General features: G+C 40.8%; 1 protein-coding gene across 8 annotated transcripts in view; it reads right to left on the reverse strand.

Annotated features, from left to right (window-relative positions):
- The window catches only part of RBMS3 (RNA binding motif single stranded interacting protein 3), an 802,823-nt gene that overhangs the window by 617,894 nt on the left and 162,596 nt on the right, over nt 1–22,333 (reverse strand). For 5 of the 8 annotated variants that reach the window (XM_027522594.1, XM_027522599.1, XM_027522598.1 and 2 more), the window contains exon 2: nt 18,308–18,480. In XM_027522594.1, the coding sequence (XP_027378395.1) occupies nt 18,308–18,480 (173 nt within the window). The remainder of the gene's footprint in view (nt 1–18,307; nt 18,481–22,333) is intronic. The other 3 variants (XM_027522595.1, XM_027522601.1, XM_027522597.1) reach the window with 1 other exon arrangement.

Here is a 22,333-nt window from a genome sequence, read left to right on the forward strand (position 1 = left end):
TAAAATCAGGAATAAGACATGACGCAATAAAAAAAAAAAAACAATTAAAAAATGGGCAGAAGACCTGGATTGATTGACATTTTCTGAAGAAGACATACAAATAATCAGTAGGCACATGAAAAGATGCTCGGCACTGATAGGCATCACACAATGTAAAGCAAAACTACAATGAGATATCACATTATGCCTGTCAGAGCGGCTATTGTCAAAAACATCACAGATAATAAGACTGCTGGAGAGGGTGTGGAGAAAAGGAAGCCCCAGTACACTGCTGGCAGGGATGTAAATCGGTGTAGCCACCAGGAAAAACAGTGTGGATGCTCCTCAGAAAACTAAAAGGAGAACTACCAAGTACCCCGCAATCCCACTCAGGGGTATGTATCAGAAGAAAACAAAAACAGTAATTTGAAAGGATACATATACCCCAATGTTTATAACAGCATTATTTGCAATAGACAATATATGGAAGCAACTAAGTATCCATCAACAGAAGAATGGATAAAGAAGATGTGACGTATATACAGTGGAATATTGCTCAGTCATTAAAAAGAATGAAATTTTGCCTTTTTTTTTTACAACAAGGATGGACCTGGAGGACATTAGGCTTAGTAAGTAAACACAGAAAAAGACAAATATTCTTTTTTGGGATAAGGGATAAGACAGGGGCAAAGGGCTAAGAAGGATGAAACACTATGTATAAAATAATAAGCTAGAAGCATATACTGTACACCATAGGGAATATAGCCGATATTTTATAATAACTTTAAACTTGGTATAATATATAAAAGTGCAGAATCATTTCATTGTATGCTTGAAGCTAATAATAAATTCACTTCAGTTCAGTTCAGTTGCTCAGTTGTGTCCGACTCTTTGTGACCCCATGAGCCACAGCACGCCAAACCTCCCTGTCCATCACCAACTCCTGGAGTTTACCCAAACCCATGTCCATTGAATCGGTGATGCCATCCAACCATCCCATCTTCTGCCATCCCCTTCTCGTTCTGCCTTCAATCTTTCCTAGCATCAGGGTCTTTTCAAATGAGTCAGTTCTTAGCATCAGGTGGCCAAAGTACTGGAGTTCCAGCTTCAGCATCAGTCCTTCCAATGAACACTCAGGATTGATCTCCTTTAGGAATGATTGGTTGGATCCCCTTGCAGTCCAAGCTCTACACAGTAAGTAAAAACAAGACCGGGAGCTGACTGTGGCTCAGATCATGAACTCCTTATTGCCAAATTCAAACTTAAATTGAAGAAAGTAGGGAAAACCACTAGACCATTCAGGTATGACCTAAATCAAATTCCTTACGATTATACAGTGGGAGTGAGAATTAGATTTAAGGGACTAGATCTGATAGACAGAGTGCCTGAAGAACTATGGATGGAGGTTCATAACATTGTACAGGAGACAGGGATCAAGACCATCCCCAAGAAAAAGAAATGCAAAAACGCGAAATGGCTGTCTGAGGAGGCCTTACAAATAGCTGTGAAAAGAAGAGAAGTGAAAAGCAAGGGAGAAAAGGAAAGATATGCCCATTTGAATGCAGAGTTCCAAAGGAGAGATAAGAAAACCTTCCCAGTGATGAATATAAAGAAATAGAGGAAAACAGTAGAATGGGAAAGACTAGAGATCTCTTCAAGAAAATTAGAGATACCAAGGGAACATTTCACGTAAAGATGGGCTCAATAAAGCACAGAAATTGTATGGACTGAACAGAAGCAAAAGATATTAAGAAGAGGTGGGAAGAATACACAGAGGGACTATACAAAAAAAGATCTTCATGACCCAGATAATCACGATGGTGTGATCACTCACCTAGAGCCAGACATCCTGGAAGGCAAAATCAAATGAGCCTTAGGAAGCATCACTACGAACAGAGCTAGTGGAGGTGATGGAATTCCAGTATGCCAGCAAATTTGGAAAACTCAGCTGTGGTCACAGGACTGGAAAAGGTCAGTTTTCATTCCAATGCCAAAGAAAGGCAATGCCAAAGAATGCTCAAACTACCGCACAATTGCACTCATCTCACACGCTGGTAAAGTAATGCTCAAAATTCCCCAAGCCAGACTTCAATATATAATAAATGAACTATAATAAAAAAAGAATGAATTGTCATTAGAACTTATTTGTAATCATATGATTAAATAATGTACATCAATCACTCTCCCGCCAATTTTCAGATTAAAAGCTGTCTTTAATATGACAAATACACAGATATGCTTTATGCTTTTTTTTTTTATTAATAGTCTGTAATATTGTGGCCTCAGAAGTCACTAGTTGTAAAGATCAATCTGTGGGAAAATTCCAGAGCCAAAAATTATCAGCAAACACCATTCTCTGAGCCTAAATTACTCTGCATTTACTATGGAATTATCAGTCAGTTGGCATGCTGTGATCTGTCTGACAGGAGAGATCTGATAGCTCGGGCCAGAGTAAATAGTTATTTCCTGTCTCAATAGCAATACTGAGTGAATAATCAAAATATTGATCCTTAATTTGTTCTTTAAATACATGTGTCTCAGGTTATCCTAAGGCTTCCTCCCAGAAACCTCCTTGGAATCTACAGGGAGAAGAAAAAAACCTTCATATCCAGTTTTATTCATTCCAGTATTACAACTTTAAATGCAGTTTTTAAAATAAAACAGTGCTCCAGTATCTCCTACTGCAAGCACAAAGTCTACCCTGAAACAAGTTTTATGATTAAATCCAATAAAATCATTTTTACATTACTGATGAATTCAGGCTTTATTCGATCAATAAATATTGATCAGTTATGACTTAAATACTGGGAACTCTTGCTATGCACTAGGAGTACAAAAATGAACAAGATTAATATACTGTCTTCCAAAGCTCACAGTTAGAGAAAGTGGGAGAGGAAATTGAGAAAGAGACAAAAGTAGCAACAAAGACAGAGTTAAAAGAGAGAGAGAAAGGGGGACGGCCGAGGGTGGGAGTGCGAGAGACAGAGAAAGAGAATAACCAGGAGATCGGTGGGGAAAATGACAGGTTATAGTGTGGGCACAAAGGAAAGACGGGCATTTCCACTTGAAAGGATTATCAAGTGATGACCCTGAAGAAAGGCCCACCAAATGGCTTTTAGCTTTTACTCCCTATAAACACTGTCCTGGCCAATCTTGCAAATGACCTTGGCGATGCCAAGGTCAAACATAACTCCTCTACTTATACATTCCTTAACGTTTCAATGGTATTCCGTGGGTCTGATCATTCTGCCTGCTGGAGATGCTGTCTCCTCTCAGCTCCTGTCTCATCACTCGCTCCTAGGTTTCCGGCTTCCTCTATCTCACTGCTTCCTTTATGGACTCCTTTCTTGGCTGCTCCTCCTCTCACAATGTTGAGTTTAGGACCACTTTTCTTTCCATGCTATGTACACACCCTATAATATGAATCAGAGTTAAGAAAGGAGATTCAAACCAGAGTCTTCATTTTTTTCCCCTTTTTATTTATTTATTTTTTTTGGCAGACCATGTGGCAGACATGTGGGATCTTAGTTTCCTGACTAGGGACAGAACCCACACCCCCTGCATTAGAAGCATGGAATTCTAACCATTGGACCTCCACAAAGTCCCCAGACTCCTTATTTTAAACCCTGGACTTAAAGTAAATAAATAAATAAATAAACCTTGGACTTGCAAGTTATTACCTGGGTAAACTCAGGAAAGTCACTTAAATTTTCTGTGTCATATTGTTCTTTACCTATAAAGTGGGGTTTATCACAAAGTACAAGTGAATTAACACAGGTGATATGAAGCACTCACATGTAAAATAGAGTGATTCCATCTAACATATTTAGGCATTATGTTGTTTTCAGTATAATGGTTTAAATGCTACTTAAAATGCTTATTACTTATAGTCTCTATCTTTTACTCCAACCTCTGCTTTGACATGTAGTCATACACTAAGCTATGAAGTTGAACTTCTTATCTCATTTTAGTTTCTTCTTTTTGGGCCAGGGTGGGGGTGGGGGGCCCACGCCACAAGGCACCTGGGCTCTTAGTTCCTCGACTTGAAGGAACTGAGAAGAACCTGTGCTCCTTGCATTGGAAGCATGGAGTCTTAACCACTGCACCATTAGGGCAGTCCCTGGATCTCATTTTAGATGTCTTGTAACATCTCAAAAATAAAAAAAACACTAAGAATCAAAAAAAACTAAGAAGAACACTTGATTTCTCTGCACTCAAAACCATAACTTCCACAATCTTCCCCATTTTATTAAGTGACTCTTTATCTGGATGCTAAAGTCAAAACCTAAGAATGATTCCTAATTTCTCTTTCCCTGAACTCTCCTGCCATGTACTGTTCATCTGTAACTTCTATCAAAACTCTCTCCAAAATATACTGTGAATCCATCCCACCTAACGTCCTCCACCATTAGGATCCTAATCCAAGCAATCGCCATCTCCTTAATGGAACCCCACGGTAGATCCTTGCTCACTGAATGCTTCTTCTCTCATACTCCCTATGAACTACAAACCGGTGCTTGCCATCTAACTCTCCGAGGATTAAATCATGTGTTGCTGCAGCTGCTGGCTTTCAATACCCTCCTGAAAGGAGTTCAGAGTAGAGAGCAGAAATGAGGCACTGTGTACTCAGGGAAAATTTGCCAAGACAGATCTTCAGCTATTTAGATATCTTTCAGGAGAAGATTTTATGAGCCCTATTTTTGCATCTTCTTGTATCTAGTAAAACACTAAAATCCTTCATGCTGATGACTAACTCCTCATGACTGGCAATACCCTTCTGAAAAAAAAAATATATATATATATACACACATACACACATACATGTGTGTGCCTGACTGCATGCACTCTTCCTTCACCAAAATCACATCTCTACTGCGGGAACTTTTAACCTTCTGCAGCAGTCTCTCAGAGGTATCTGAAATGCTGTCTCTCAGGCTATAGTTCTCATTTGGCTCCAAATAAATCTTAACTCACAACTCCCATGTTATGCATTTTTTTTAAGTTGAAATGCCTAAAATTCACTCTTTACAGAGTTGTCAAAATATATTTCCTAAGAATAATAAATACATGTGGGTAAAACCCAGCCCCTGTATTCTGACTTATAAAACTCTCTTGATTTGGCCCTTGGATACTTTTTTTTTAACTTCATCTTTTACCATCCCCATCTCCTCCATTCACTATTCTTCTGAAATCCCAATGTTCTTTATGTTACTCAAAAACACAGAGCTCATCTCCACCTTTGGGGTTTTGTACCAGGTCTCATATTTATCTGTTGTGCTCTTTTCCTGAATCTCATATGCCTGGTTCCTTCTTCAAACTGACATCTCAAAGAGATTCCTCAGTTCATAGTAACCTCCTTGTCATTACTTGTGATCTCCTTTTCACGGTATTTCAACCTCATTTTCATGCCATATTCTGATGATTCCTCCTTTATTCATTCATTCATGTATGAGCTCTCGCCTTTAGAATGCAAGTTCTGTGTAGAGACTGGTCAGTTCTCTGGGTATCTGCAGTGCTTGGCATATAGATATGTACTGTGCTCAGTAGCTCAGTCATGTCTGACTCTTTGCAACCCCATGGACTATAGCCCACCAGGCTCCTCTGTCCATGGCATTCTCCAGGCAAGAATAATGGAGTCGTTTGCCATTTCTTACTCCTGGGGATCTTCCCGACCTAAGGCTCGAACCTGTGTCATTTGCATCTCCTGTACTGGCAAGCAGATCCTTTACCACTAAGCCACGTGGGAAGCCCTGGCATATGGATAACACTCCATAAATATTTTGGAATTAATGAGCAAATAAAGTATGGTGGTAGTGATGCTTCAGTGGCTCAGTTGCATCCCAGTCTTACAACCTCATGGACTGTACCTCACCAGGATCCTCTGTCCATGGGATTCCTCAGGCAAGAATATAGGAGTAGGTGGCCACTTTCCTTCTCCATGGCATCTTCCCAACCCAGGGATTGAAATTGCCTCTTTGTGTCCCCTGCATTGCAGGTGGATTCTTTACCATTTCAGCCACCAGGGAAGCCCCAAAATAAACTATGGCAATAATGAAACAAAAGAGACCAGCAGTTGAAACCTATTTATCTTGGAAACAATTTCTAGGTTGGAAAAAGGACTGATCCCAAGATTATTTATTTGCATGACCAGATGGATGATGGTGTCATTCACAGAGAAAGAGAACATTGAAGGAAAAAGTTTAGAAATAACTCTTTTTGGACAATGACTTTGATATCTCTAGGGATACGAAATTGGAATTATACAAAGAATAATGAGAAGCATATTTTTATAGGCTGGAGATATAAACATAACAATCATTAGTCAGTTCAGTCACTCAGTTGTGTCTGACTCTTTGTGACCCCATGGACTGCAGCAAGCCAGGCCTCCCTGTCCACCACCAACTCCCGGAGTTTACCCAAACTTATGTCCATTGAATCGGTGATGCCATCCAACCATCTTATCCTCTGTCATCCCCTTCTTCTCCTGCCTTCAATCTTTCCCAGCCTCAGGGTCTTTTCCAATGAGTCAGCTCTTTGCATCAGGTGGCCAAAGTATTGGAGTTTCAGCTTCAACATCAGTCCTTCCAATGAACATTCAGGACTGATCTCTTTAGGATGGACTGTTTGGATCTCCCTGCAGTCCAAGAACTCTCAAGAGTCTTCTCCAACACCACAGTTCAAAAGCATCAATTCTTTGGTGATCAGCTTTCTTTATAGTTCAACTCTCACATCCATACATGACTACTGAAAAAACCATAGGTTTGACTAGACGGACCTTTGTTGGCAAAGTAATGTCTCTGCTTTTTAATATGCTGTCTAGGTTGGTCATAACTTTCTTTCCAAGGAGTAGGCATCTTTTAACTTCATGGCTGCAATCACCATGTGAAGTGATTTTGGAGCCCCACAAAATAAAGTCTGTCACTGTTTCCATTTTTTCCCATCTATTTGCCATGAAGTGATGGGACCAGATGCCATGATCTTAGTTTTCTGAATGTTGAGTTTTAAGCCAACTTTTTCACTCTTCTCTTTCACTTTCATCTAGAGGCTCCTTTAGATTTTCTTCATTTTCTGCCCTAAGGGTGGTGTTGTCTGCATATCTGAGGTTACTGATATTTCTCCCAGCAATCTTGATTTCACCTTGTGCTTCATCCAGCCCAGCATTTCTCATGATGTACTCTGCATATAAGTTAAATAAGCAGGGTGACAATATACAGCCTTGATGTACTCCTTTTCCTATTTGGAACCAGTCTGTTGTTCCATGTCCAGTTCTAACTGTTGGTTCCTGGCCTGCATACAGATTTCTCAAGAGGCAGGTCAGGTGGTCTGGTATTCCCATCTCTTTCAGAATATCAGAATAGCTAAAATTATTTAAGTAGAGGAGACCAGAAAGTTTACTGAGTGAGAAGAGAGGGGGTCTAAATTCTTAAAACACCAAAAATATTCAAGAGGCAGATAGTGAAGCCAGAAGACAAAATCCCAGGAGGAGACCCAGGAATTAGGATATGCCAGCCAAGGAGAAAATAAGTTTCTAGAAGAAAGGCAAAGTCAACAGGATCAAGTAACAGAGAGATTGAATAAAGTAAGTTCTAAAAAGAGCCAGCTGCATTTAGTAATTAGGAGATCATTGGGCAAATTGAAAACCAAGATGCCATCTGAACCTGCCAGAGTCCTGCCCTTGAATTCCAAGTCATCAAACTTTCAAGCACTTAGCAAAATATCTGCCTGGAATTCCACTTCTCCCAGATCTCTAAAACTTGACTTGGCACATCCAGCTTTTTTTGTGCCACAACCAACACAGTAACCTGTTACCTAGTGCTCTCAGTGGTTTCATTTTTTCCTCTATCTGTAGATAAATGAGATAAAAAGTATCATTAGCTATCTGCAATTTAAATATAAGTAAATCATGGAAATCATGAGTCAGTGGAAGAATAATTTCCAGGATATCCCCAAAATGTTAGAAGATGCTAGCATTATTTTTGGGTCAGCAAGGAAAAAGTGCACATGTAGAGAAGTTTAATAAGAGGAGTCAAAATATGAAGGACTGCTTGCTTAATCATCAATTAAATGAAAAGGTTAAAAACTGAAATATTGAAGAAATGCTTGACTTACAAAAGTTATTATTCTTTAACGAACTTTGAGGTACCACTTTAAAACCTTAATTTTTCATGGGCCTAATTTAAAAATCCCATTTTGTGATCAGAAAATCCAATTTATCCCCCATAACTATCTTAATCGAATTTAAGTCTCTTGAATCATTGAAAGCAAACTGGTAAATCTTATGAAAATTCTAGAGTCTCTGAAAGAGTTAAAGCAGAAGATTAACTTGTGCTTTCTGGTTGGTGTGGCATTATTTATTTCAGAGATACTCAAAGTTTTTTTGTTTTGATTTGTTTTTTTCTCATAACAGTATTTTTCTTTTTACTGGGGGATAATTGTTTTACAGTGTGTATTAGTTCCTGCTGTACTACAATGTGAATCAGCCATAGGTATATATACACTTCCTCTTGAGCCTCTCTCCCACCACGGCCCCCTTCCCACTCCTCTAAGGTCACCATAGAGCACCGAGCTGAGCTCCCTGTGCTCTGCAGCAGCTCCCCACTAGCTGTCTGTTTTACACACGGGAGTGTGTATATCCTGTGCTCTGCAGCAGCTCCCCACTAGCTGTCTGTTTTACACACGGGAGTGTGTATATCCTGTGCTCTGCAGCAGCTCCCCACTAGCTGTCTGGTTTACACACGGGAGTGTGTATATCCTGTGCTCTGCAGCAGCTCCCCACTAGCTGTCTGGTTTACACATGGGAGTGTGTATATGTCAGTGCTACGCTCTTAGGTCATTCTACCGTCTCCTTCCCCCACTGTGTCCACAAGGAGATTCTCAAACTTTGCTACATACAAAATTTCCTAAAAGGCTTTTGGCTTCCCAGGTGGCTCAGTGGGTAAAGAATTCACCTGCCAATGCAGGAAACATGGGTCCGATCCAATCCCTGGGTCGGGAAGATCCCCTGGAGAAGGAAATGGCAACCCACTCCAGTATTCTTGCCGGGACATTCCATGGACAGAGGAGCCTGGTAGGGCATAGTCCATGGGGTTGCAAAGAGTCGCACACAACTTGGTGAGTAAACAGCAACATCGAGGCAGCCTTTTAAGAAATGTCAGTGCGTAAGCTGACCCCAAACTAGCTAACGGGGTGGTGAAGATCCAGACGTCTGTATTTTTTAAAGCTCTTCAAGGATTCCCCTGGGCAGCCATGGATTTGAGAGCTCAGGACTTAGACTACCTTTCTCTTCATTGTGTGTGTGCTCCGTCGCTCCAGTCATGTCCAGCTCTTTGCAACGCCATGGACTGTCGCCTGCCAGGATCCTTCGTCCATGGTATTTTCCTGGCAAGAATACTGGAGTGGGTTGCCATTTCATTCCTGAGGGATCTTCTTGACCCAGGGATCAAACTTGTGTGTCCTGCATCTCCTACATTGCAGGTAGACTCTTTACTGCTGAGGCACCAGGGAAGCCCATCTTCTCTTCATTAAATGAATGTTTTATTGCTTATGAGCAAGGGCTTTGAAGTCAGAGCTGGAATCCTGGTGGCTGTATAGACTTGGACAAGCCTCTTAATATGTCAGAGCCTCAGTATATTCAACTATGATTCAGTAACTATCATTCTCAGTCTATACAGGGTTGTTCTGAGCATTAAATAAGATAATAAAAAACTTTTATTTTTTTATTACATGGTATGTAATACACAATAAATGTTAAGAATCCCTGTAAATATAACAATGTAAAATAAATGATAATTATTTATTCATCACAAACCAAATACTAATTTGTAGTTTCTAATACATACTTGGCAGCTATAACTCTGCCTAAAGCTGAGGTATCAAATCTATGCTGACTCAGGGAATGCAGGCACTCAGTTTTTGCTTTAGAAGCATTCTCTCATTTAAATTACACAAAGACAGGGGTCAAAGAGCCTCAAACCACCTCCTCCTCACACCTGCCACCGCAAAGATACATTACACCGCGAACGCAGCTGTGTCACTGGAGTCTGACTTTCAGGAGAAAACTACTCATAAATTTCCTTAAGTTTTATTAGAAGGAATTTTTAAATCTTCATTGACATGGGAAGAAAGAACTAAAAAAAAAAAAAGTTCCAGTCACCTTTTTTCTTATTTATTCAGCTTCTTTGGAGTGTATGGTGACTTGTTTTCCTTTAGTTGTATCTGAAGAGTTTGACATATTCCTGTGACAAGGTTACTTTTAAATTAATAAAAGGTTTGATTGTGTCAGTGCATTTGTCAAAACTGCCTGACACCACACATCATGGACCCTGCACTCAGAGCCCCGGTGGCACCTGAGTTTCCTCTTACTATTCCGTGTTCACAACTTAACCAGACATCCAACAGGGTTGGGTCAATATCAGGGAGATGAGCTTGGGCTCACATACTCCTCCCTCGTCCCCCTGGCTTTCCACTGCGGGAGTTTCTCCTCTCTTGTTAAATGTTAAAGTGACGTTTACAGCTTCCTTCTCAAGGGCGCAATGCTAGGATGTCAGAGCTTGAACAAGGGAAGCATTTACCCAGGAGAATGAAGGGTGGGGCAGCTGGTTTCCTGGTCCTCGGAGGTGACTGGGAGTGCATGTGCACCTGCCCCCGAGTTCTGCTGCCTTCCCTTCCCTCTGCTTCACGTGAGAGCAGTCCACTGTCCTGCCTGATGCCGGCCTTAATTCCAGATTAAACACTTGCAAGTGAGGGCAATCTGGCTGGGGCTTTCTGAAAGCATTGTGTTAATTAAAATGTATAAGGGATGAGAATGGTTAGATAAAAGGTAGATGCAGAAAACATAAACACATTAATGATTTTACTTTTCATTTAAAATTCTGTCCATTATGTTAAATATGTGGCTTTATTTCTCAAGAGTGATTTTTTTGGGGCTGCACTGGGTCTTCGATACAAGGTGCAGGCTCCAGAGTACATAGGCTCAGTACTTGCAGCACGGGCTCAGTTGCCCCTGGTATGTGGGATCTTAGTTCCTGGACTGGGGATCGAATCCCCCATCCCTCACATTGGAAGGTGTATGCTCAAATCACTGGACTACCAGGGAAGTCCCAAGAGTAATTTCAGTGTGTTTCAAGGGGATGTTAAGAATCATGTTGTAGAAGTGACCAGTTTCTTTGAGGTAGGAAATAGAGTTTAATACGTGAAAAATCATCACACCACCATTTTACTTGTTAAAAAAATAAAGCTGTAATGCTCTCTTTTTATTAAGCCAAATTTATTTTCCTTCATTTCCATATCCCCCCTTTGATCTATGCATAAATGGTGCATAACCCAAGTATTCCACCTAGAGTATCCAACTGATAACCCATCCCATGAATATAATTGTAGAATCAATTCGATTTTCAGTTTTCACTATATTTGCTTTAAGTCTTTTAAATACTGCAGCCACTAAATATTTAACGGTATACTGATAACTCATTCCTGATAAGGTAAGAACAAGAAATTAGCTGAACATCAGCTAGCCTGGGTCCTCTCTGTGCTACTCTGCTGTTTCTTTTGGAGTTCACTTGATTAATTGTCTCTCAAGTCCTCATTTTTTAATGGAACAATAAATGCATGTAAAAAAGACATCTTTCACTACATACAATTGTTTTCCCACCACAAATATTTATCCTTACACCCTCTTCTCTGACTGTAATTCCAGCTGACTGTATTCCAGCTCACTCTTGAACTATCCTGTTCTGTTCCTTGACCTCAGAGGGCCCTTTCTATTCTGCAGTCAGAATCATCTTTTGAATAAAAAATCTGACACTATCACCTTCCTGTTTGTGACAATTCAATGATTTCCTTAATTGAAACAAAGCTCCTAACATGACATAGAAAGGGATCACCTTAGCCCTCCATTCTTCTAGGTCATGTTGTCCCAGTTTCCACCCCCTCTCTCTGCTAAAACCACCATGTTTTCTCTAGCCATTGGTTCTGCACAGAGTTGCTTTTGCCTAGAATGTTCTTTCCTGCCTTCCTCATTTACTTATACCTATTCCTACTCCTTCTGATCTTAGCTCAAAGAATCCTTTGCCCATTGCCCTAACAATGCCTCATCCCATGTTACAAATCCACTTATTTCCACATTCCTTTCTCTTTTTTTGCACTTGTAGTTGCAATTTTATATCAAATCATACAATCATTTCACTGGTTTCCATTTTCCGCATTAAAATATAATCTCTGCTAAAGCAACACCTTTGTCTGAATGATGTACTCACCACTGAGCCTTCACTGCAACATAGGTCCTCTGTGAATATTTCATGATTGAAAAGACAAAGTTCCTTGAGTTTTCTCAAGATAAAGACATTACAAGGTCTTTAATTCTAGTATTTCCTACAAGGCACACAGCCATGCATTCATCCAAAATACCAGAACCTATTATACAGAGTGAAGTAAGTCAGAAAGAGAAAGATAAATATTATATTCTAACGCATATATACGGAATCCAGATATAACTAAAGAGATTTTCCATACAGTAAAGCCATTCTTCATGTCTATGCTTTCTTTCCTTTGACTTTACTTGTGATCCAACCATAGCAGCTTTGAAGATAAATGTGAATGGAATCCCTTAATAAGAATTTGCTTTCAGATTATACATTGAGAAATAATGCAATTTCTTTCCTGTAATATCATTTTCTTGCTGTTCATTAGCATTCATATGGATATTATATTCTAATGCCAGATAATTTGATATATTTATGCCTTTTTAATATATCTCTGTTTTCTATTATTTTATTGCTCTGGATATTAGCAAATATTGCATTTCCTCTAATATAAAGAAACAGTAACTCTGCAAGTTCTGGTAATTTCATAGGAATAACCATGAAAAACTGATCCTGATGACAAGATCATGGAAACCTACCAATATTATCTATTTTGTAGGTGAAATTATCTTAAAGTGTTGGATGAGTATTACGAATGCAAAATATGCAAAATAATTTGAGTCTTTAGAAGAATGCTAATTTAAAATAGTGATGCGCATTGTTAGAAATCGCCACTGCGGGAGAGGAAACCAGTCTCTCGAGGGTCTCTATCAAATGCCCTGAGGGTGTCTAGCAAAGGCACCTCCAGCCCTCAGGTCCTACTTAGGCAGATGAACCAGTTCAGGCGGTGGCTCTGCCAACACTGCAAAAGGGGACTGGTGAAAGGTGGCCAGGGTGGGTTTTACTGCTAACTAATGAGAGCCTCAATGAACTATCAGACTTTTAAACTAAAAAATAAATAAATAAAAGATTATCATGTATACCATTAAAAAGAATGAAATAATGCCATTTGCAGCAATACTGATGGGCGTAGAGATTGTCATGTCAAGTAAGTCAGGCAGAGAAAGAGAAATATCGTACGACATCCCTTATATGTGGAATCTAAAAAGAAATGATACAAACGAACATACTCACGAAACAGAAACACACTAGCAGACTTAGAGAAGGAACTTACGGTTGCCAGGGGGAAGGATGAGGGAAAGGGATAGTTAGGGAGCTGGGGATGGACATGTACACGTTGCTGTATTCTAAACGGATAACCAACAATAGCACACGGAAGTCTGCTCAGTGTTATGTGGCAGCCTGGGGGGGGACGGGAGTTTAGGAGAGAATGGATGCATGTGTATCTATGGCTGATCCCTTGCTCTACATCTGAAACTATCACAACATTGTTAACTGGCTCTACTCCAATAGAAAATAAAAAGTTAAAAAATAAATTTAAAAAGCTTAGTACAAACTCATTATTTTATATATGTGCTGTGCTTTGTTGTTCAGTGGTGTCTGACTCTTTGCCACCCCACAGACTGCAGCTCTCCATGCTCCTCTGTCCCTGGGCTTGTCCAGGCAAGAATACTGGAGTGGGTTGCCATGCCCTCCTCCAGGAGATCTTCCCAACCCAGGAATCAAACCCACATTTACCATCTGAGCCTCTAGGGAAGGGGATTCTGCCTGGCCAAATTCTTAAAATCATCAGGACAGGGAACTCCTTTCTATATCTGTTCCATTTTCTTCCTTTTGGAATAGGAATGTCTGTAACGATTATCATATGCCTGTCCCACCCCTGCATTTTGGAAGCAGGAGCCCTGCTGATGTCTTGTTCCACTGATTCATAGATGCAAAGGAATTTTGCCCCAGGGTTTTCGCCTGTTGCTGATTTAGATGATCTAGATGAGATTTGGGACCTTTGAACTGATGACGTTTGGATGGGTTTGAGACTTTGGGAAATGTTAGGGTAGGATGAATATATTTTGCACACAGGACAGACATAAAGTTGGGCATCCAGAAGGCAGACTGTAGTGGGCTAAAGTTCACCTCCAAAAAGGTATGCTGCTGCTGCTAAGTCACCTCAGTCATGTCCGACTCTGTGTGACCCCATAGACATCAGCCCACCAGGCTTCCCTGTCCCTGGGATTCTCCAGGCAAGAACACTGGAGTGGGTTGCCATTTCCTTCTCCAATGCATGAAAGTGAAAAGTGAAAGTGAAGTCGCTCAGTCGTGTCCGACTCCTAGCGACCCCATGGACTGCAGCCTACCAGGCTCCTCTGCCCATGGGATTTTCCAGGCAAGAGTACTAGAGTGGGGTGCCATTGCCCAAAAAGGTATGTCCATATCTTAATCATCAGAACTTTTGAATAGTACCTTATTTGGAAAAAGGGTCTTACAGACGTAAGTAGGCTCGTCACATGAAATTATCCTGGATTATTTCAGTGTGCTTGAAATTACGACAAAAGTGTCCTTATATGAGAGAAGCATAGGGAGATTAAGTACACAGAGCTGAAGGTAACATGAAGACAGATCAGACAGAGAAGTATGTGGCCGTAACCCAAAGAATGCCAGTGGCCACCCAAAACTGGAAAAGGCGAGGGAAGATTTTCTTCTAGAGCCTCTGGAGGGAGCATGGCCCTTGATTTTGGACATCTGGCCACAACAACCATGAGAGAATAAATTTCTGATACGTTAGGTCACCTAGTTTGTGGTAATTTATTACAGCAGCCAAAGGATACAAATACAATTAAAAAACATTTTAAAGGGTTTCACACTTTTAAAAACATTCTGAAGAAAATCTGCATAAATTTTGTGTGTGTGTGCTTAGTCGCTCAGTAGTGTCTGATTCTTTGCGACCCTATGACTACAGCCCCCATTTTATATATGAAGAAAGCCAAAAGTAAGGGGGAACGAGTCACTTGCCTAGGGCCACGTACCAGCTGATGGCACAGCCAGAAGTGAAATGCCAAACTCTCAGCACATGTCTAATTCCTCCACATTACCCTACCTGGTCACATTAGTTCTCTACGATTCTCCAGGAAAGCACATCTCAGCAATCAACCCCAGGTCCAGACCACTTTAGTAAACCAAAGAACCCACAAACATTTTCACAATAACAGTAGTATAGGCCAGATCTTATTAGCCAGCAAAAAATCATTACGAACAAGCAACCAGCACCCTGGTGCCCTTAGTATTCTTTATGTTTCTCAAATGCACAGAAGAAACATGAAAAAAATCTTTTTTTCCCTCAAACATAATGTTCTTGTGCCACTGCATCTCTTCCTGAGTTAATCATGCCAATGCAGACTTTTAGGCAACACTTCCCATTTATACATTTCTGGCAATGTTCTTTGCAGAAATGGACACTGATACAGAAATCCATAGTAGAATGCTACATCATTATATGGTGTATGTTCATAAACCAGCTCTCTAAAAACGATATATCAGGAATTTTAGAAGTCCTCATTTATAGGCCTTGATGATTCCTGTGATATGAATACTCCCATCACGGCTGATTTCAAGATACTGAGACTGTAACAAATCATGTACAGAATCTGTGAATATTTAACCACTGGCTCAGGTGCGCTACTCAGAGGCAGCTGCAGCACACCCCTGGTATGACAGGGAACCTAGAAATAATCATATTCAATGCACTCTTTTATAAGAAGAGACAGAGGCTCAAAGACAGTAAGCCATTTGCCACAAGATCACAAAGTGGCCAAGCAGATTTTAATACGCAGGGTTCCACCTGAAATGCCTTCAAGTATTAAGCAAGACTTCTTGCTTTAGGAATAGTCAGTGGTCTTTATATTATTGTACAGAGACGTGGATGAAAAATGTTGTCTGCCATATCAGTAAATGTTTGGACGCCAAGCCATCAGCTGCTGTAGCCGCCCTGATTGTGCACACTGAAGGGATTCAGGATAGAGAAGAGCAGAATACTGACCCTGAGTTAAGAAGCCTATCCAAGGGGTGATTTCCATGAGCCCAGATTCTTGCATTTTTCCTGTACACAGAAAAACACTAAATTCGTTACCTTGAGATGTCTAGTTTTCTTTAATTAACAGTTATCTTTTGATGTTCTGACTACTGGGGTTTTGCTGCAAAAGCTCTGTGGGTATAACTGGCTTCTCTCTTGTCTCTTTGGAGCAGTCTGTCAGAGCTACCTGAGAGGCTGTCACTCACCCAGCCTTAAGTCCTCAGCAAGTTCACCAAACGAAACACAATTTTCAACTTTCAGGTTGTGCTTCCCCCCTCCCCCCAAGAAGCGATTCTCAGAAAACCAGCAGCCTCATGATAGCAGGAGGGAAACTGCTGAAATTCACATTCTCAGGCCCCACCCCAGAACTAGTGAATTGCAACCTCAGGGGCCCAGACATCTGTGCTTCCACAAGCTCTGTGAGTGGTAGAGAGCAGTAGGAAAGAATCTTTCCTTAATACCTACCACTGTTTTTATGAATGAGATTCACACACAAATATAATAGCCAGTCTACTTCTTCACATCAGTATCCATTCCAGGAGATTCTTCATCTGAAGCTTCTAATGTAAAGTGTATCATTTTTCATATCTTCAATGACCTTACTTTTCAAAATAGTTTAGTTTTTTCTAACAGTAGCAAGAAGTAAAAAAAACTGTTGAGTGATTTACCAACCAATTCCCAACTTGAACATTTTATTGACCAAAACCTAACATATTTTTATGTCTTAGCCCTGGCATCTTTCTTTTTTAAAAAACTGCTTTCAAATAAGTATTTATTTTCCAATGTTCTGTTTTCCCTCTTTCACAAATCAAGACAGTTGATAGTAGCAGGGGCAGAGTGGGGGGGTGGGGCGCTTCCCTAATCTACAAACTGCCCTGTCAACTGATTATGTATGATTATGTTATGCATTTGTGTTTTGTCTAATCTGCCATTTCCTGTTGTTTTGTATTTGTTCCCAATCTTCAAAACCGGGACAAAGGCAAATAAATACTATCTGCCTTGTTTTCCTCTTCCAATATTTTAGAGGTTGGAAGATTTACAAAATAAATATCCACTCGACCTTCTTATAAAAGCATTGCAAAAGAGCAAAAGAAAAACTGAGTAATAGTTTCCCTAATTTAAAAATACCCAGCTGAGGCACAATCAAATAACAAATAGCTGCACTGATACTACTTTGACAATAATCAGCAATCTGAAATTAAGGACTATGATTCTTAATTCATTATCCATTATTCATATTATTTGGAGGATAAACTTAATATGTTTAATTGGTTTGCACAGAAATAAAAGAGTTAATAACATAAGTGTTGGTAGGTAGTAGATGAATGAAAACATTTTGGAAGGGCATTTAATCGCTACCATATTTCTTGGGAAATAGAAACCTACTTGGTGACTGCGGTTCTTGGCCTTGGTGAGAAATATATTTAGTGGGCTCGGAAATAGATATTTTCAAGGATACGAAAGGATTAGCCTTCTAATCTTCCAATTACCTGGTCCCAGCTGAACTTATATTTACCAAACAAGAACTGGCCAGAAAAGCTTTGCAACTAGCAAGTGACCATCCTGAAATCTACAACTTCTGAGTTTTTGTGATTTCCATCACTAATACCTCTCTTAAAAAAAAAGCAAAAAAAAAAAGCAGTTTCTTTCATGAGATTCATCAATGGTTCCTCTAGCCACAAGGTGTGAGATCCCACCAACCACAACGTGTGAAGTCCCACCAGCCACAGGTGTGAGATCCCACTAACCACACGGTGTGAGAACTCATCAGCCACAGGTGTGAGAACCCAACTCCACGGTTGCTCCTCCTCTTTCCGGTCAATATGTGCACATCAGCCAGCACCCCTATTTCCCTCAGCTCGAAACCCTTCTCTTTCAAAGCAAAAGGCAAACAAATTCCATTCCCCCAAATAAGCTAGACTCAGACCTCAAATATAAGTCCCATTTGTGCAGCAGAGTCTTTCTCACAGGGTGCATTGGGTACAAAAGCCAGCCCCATATGGGTGAGCCCCGAGGGGCAGGCGCGGATGCAGGTGGAAATGGCGCAGAGAACGGGGGCACTTACGGTTGGCACAGCTTGATTAGGTCCTGGTCAGTGGTGCCTGGTGGGAGGCCTCGAATGTACAGGTTGGTTTTACTCAACTGTTCCCCGCTGCTGTTGCTGCTGCTGTGGTTGCTGCTGCTGTTTGTGCTGGGGCTGGGAGGAGCCATGGGGTGGGGAGCTGGTGCATAGGACTGCTGGAAACAGAAAAGGCTGTTACTGGAAAAACAGAGCCAGCAACCTATTCCCAGGCCAGCAGAGCAACTCGAAAGCAATGCAAGCTTCTCGGCCTCTCCTATCCACACATGCACACTCTGCTCCAGGGCACTTCTGAGAACATCCTTTGCTCCTTCCCGCCCTCTGGCTCTGCCTCTGGATCAGCCCAGCACGGTTCCCTCCTGGTGCACCAGGGCTCTGCCCCTAGCTCACCTTTGACAGCGAAACATCTCTGCTTTTGCCTCTACTCTGCGTTCTCTCCTTTTCTCCAAAGAAACTTTCTCATATTGTTTTCCTCACCAGTACTCTCCATTGTGATCACTCCACAAACAGAGATGCTATGACGGAAACAATGAATGAATGCCTCTATCTGGTCTTGTTCTCGCATTCCCAAATCTGCTCCTTCATGGTGAACGCTCTGTTTGCAGACTGAGCCACTGTTTTCTTCTCTTGGAGTCACTCTGATCCAAAGTCTAAGCCTGGGCACTACTGACGAACTGACAGGATAATTCTCTCTTGTGGGGGCTGTTCTGTTCACTGCAGGCAGGTGGCGGCATCATTGGCCTGTACCCACCAGATTTTAGTAGCATCCATTTCCCAGCCGTGGGTCAAAAATGTGTCCACACACTGCCAAGTATCCTCCAGGGTGGAGAAATCTTTCTCAGGAAAGAACCATTGGTCTAACCTGTCACACTATTATGACAAAATGGAAATGATAAGATGACCCTCAATGACTTGGGAAAATATAATGTGAGGCTCTTTATACCTATTTATGCCTGAATTAGCAGACATTATTATTCTTTATTTCCTTTTCAAACAGGCATATCTACAAAAGTTCTGAAAATATATTGACCGACTGGGTTTGAGTCCCTAATATGTCCATTATTGGCTGTGTGACCTTTGGATGGTACCTGAACCTCTCTGAGATGCAACAGTCTCCTGAAAATGAGGAGGAAAAAATTATCCACCTCCTACGTCATAGGGTCTTTACAAAAACTCAGTGAGCTACTAATGCAAATAGACTGGTTCCTGGGCATCGTTAATTGCACAATAAGTGTTAGCAATATAAAAAACTGAATGATAATAATCACAATCATGATATTCGTGAGTCATATCTGTCTTTTATGTGTGGACTCAGTCATGTCCAACTCTTTGCAGCCCCATAGACTGTGACCTGCATTCCTCTGTCCATGGAGTTTTCCAGGCAAGAATACTAGAATGGGTTGTCATTTCCTCCTCCAGGGGATCTTCCCAACCCACGGATCAAACCCGTGTTTCTGCATCGGCAGGAGGGTTCTTTACCACTAGCACCACTTGGGAAGTCTCAGTGATCTTAACCTTTAAATCTACCCTAGGTTCTGTCAGCTATCAAGAGTCCTATACACAGAGAATGCATCCGTCATGATTCCAGCGGGGACAGGCTGGAGACTTCTAACCTGATTGTTCATCAGCTATTCTATCAGGGGTGAGAAGTGAGTACTTGTCCAACAGCCAGTGGGGGTTTCTTAAACTCTCAAGCTACACCCCACACAATACAAATTGAGTGATCACAGCACTTGGCCCATAAAGACAGGAGGCATTGTCCGGTCTTGTTTCTTGCTATAATAATCCATTTTACACCCTCCAAGATTTCAGATGTGGCTTTGTCTCTATTCCCAACTGGCTCTAAGACAAGGCCTCTTGGATATGGGAAGTAAGGCCATATTATAGCTGACTCCCTTGGGTCTTTGCTCTCCGTTCCCTGCACAGCAACCCATTGCAAAGAGGCATTGCTTTCTGCCTCGATGTCATTCTTGCAGTCTCCATGCTGGAAGCCTTGGTGTTAGCTGCATTCAACCACTTCTTCAGTATGACTTAATCTAAGAGCAACATACTTAACATAGAATTTGAAAGTGAATGACAGGGGGGAAGGCTTTCTGTTCTCAATATTTGAATAAAATAACAACTATTCATTGTCTTTTGGAATGTCATATCTGCATAAAGCTGAATAAAGTTTCCTGGCTGACATTAAAAAAAATTCCTTCTTGACCTATGAAATCTACTTCCTGCCACGAACACCGGGGAACACGTAAGCTCTCCCCGTTTACAAGCCCTGCACTTGATAGGTGTTTAACACGGCCTTGTTGAAGCTGCGTTCTGGTCAGTGTATCTCACAACCAGATGGGATTTATTTTTTATTTCCCTCCTGTGCACTAGTCTTTTAAATTTCCCAGCTTTTTTCAGGCTGTTTCTTACCACTTTCACCTCCCCTCTCTCCAAATTCTTTGAATTCCATTCTGTACTCAGGCTTCCTTTAAAATGAGGCTTTGTTTAAAGCACTTTTCCCATTGCAGAACCTTTAAAACCACCAGGGAGCCAGAAAAATGTCTCCAGCTTTATGTATCACAGATTAGATGGACCGGTTCAGACCAAGTGAGTCCCTGACTGATCAAATAAGAAAGCACCAACTACAGAGTGATCAATCTGTGTTGACGTAATTCTTTTTTTGCCCCAGGGGTCTTTGCGAGCATTTCCATAACTAGACACCATTTAGTAGATTGCATGGGGCTTAAAACCATAAATGTGCCCTCCAAAGGGCACACCGTATTTACTGGGAAAAATTAAAACAAATGGTCAAAAATAAATCAAAGTGGGAATAAGGAGAGAGAACTTGTATGCATGGAAATGAGATATATATAATTTAAAAATAGAAGTAGAAGCACCAGATTCTTGTAGAGAGAGATGTATTTCCAAAACCCTTTGAAAAATACTTACAATGAAGAGTGGTTTTCTATGTCCTATTTTTGTTTGTAAGTTCTAGAAATTCTACTGAAAGGTGTAGGCTTTCTCCATCTTATTGAATCAATAAATGCACAGTTTTTTAAGACCCAGTGCCAACACTCTTGCTAATCCTTGATATTTTCATTTATCCGTCGATACACTGAACGATTCAGGTAGCAGCCTACATTATAAATCACTTTTGTTTAAAGAATTATAAATTCCTTCCTCTGTACTCATTTTCAAAATACATACCCTTTAATCAACAAAATGTTGGCAGAAGTTTCCCAGAATGTCTGACAAATGCACAGGCTTAAATGAATTAATTTGTGAAAAGCAAAAGCGATTTTGCACACTCTGGCTACCAAGGACAAATAACTGAACTATAGCATCTTAAAAAAAAGGGGGGGGGGGAGGAGCGTCAATAACCTTTAGGGGTCAATGGGTCAGAGCAGCCACTTTGTTGATTAAAAGTGGTTCTGATTCCATTCCCAATTCTTTGTTTTTAGATGGATTTGCAATTTTATCATTGATTAACATTTAAATCATTTTGAGGCACTAAGAAAGACACTTTAAAATGTTAGAAAAAAAATTATTTCCTTCAGATAAAATTGGCTTTGCTACCTCAAAGTCACACTTTATAAATCCTCTTTACGAAGGGTGAGGACATACAGTCTGGAGATACAGAACATTGTCACGCTGAGCTGTACCAGGGCGAGGCACTGCTGTGACTCTGCAGAGTCAGCTTGTTAGGAGTGAGCAACAGCACGCTTTCAAAAGAAGGGCTTCAGATGGGGCTCCACTGAGGAGGGGATAGAGAGCTTGTCATGAAGCTGCATATGCTTGGGAAGTAAGCAGATTTTTCTTAGATGTTTTTTTATTCATGGTGGCATTGCTGGGAGGGTCTGTGGGATTCTGACATGAGGGCAAAAGCCCCCTTAACCACGTGTCAGCACTGCTAAAATCAGCTGATCGGCACCAGTGTCCTCTTTAGGAAGTTAAAAAAAAAAATGACTTAGCATCCATTTTGGAAGATGCTATTCTTAATGATTCTAATAATTATAGGTAACATTTGCC

Source organism: Bos indicus x Bos taurus, chromosome 22 (genome assembly GCF_003369695.1).
Source record: "Bos indicus x Bos taurus breed Angus x Brahman F1 hybrid chromosome 22, Bos_hybrid_MaternalHap_v2.0, whole genome shotgun sequence".
NCBI lineage: Eukaryota > Metazoa > Chordata > Mammalia > Artiodactyla > Bovidae > Bos > Bos indicus x Bos taurus.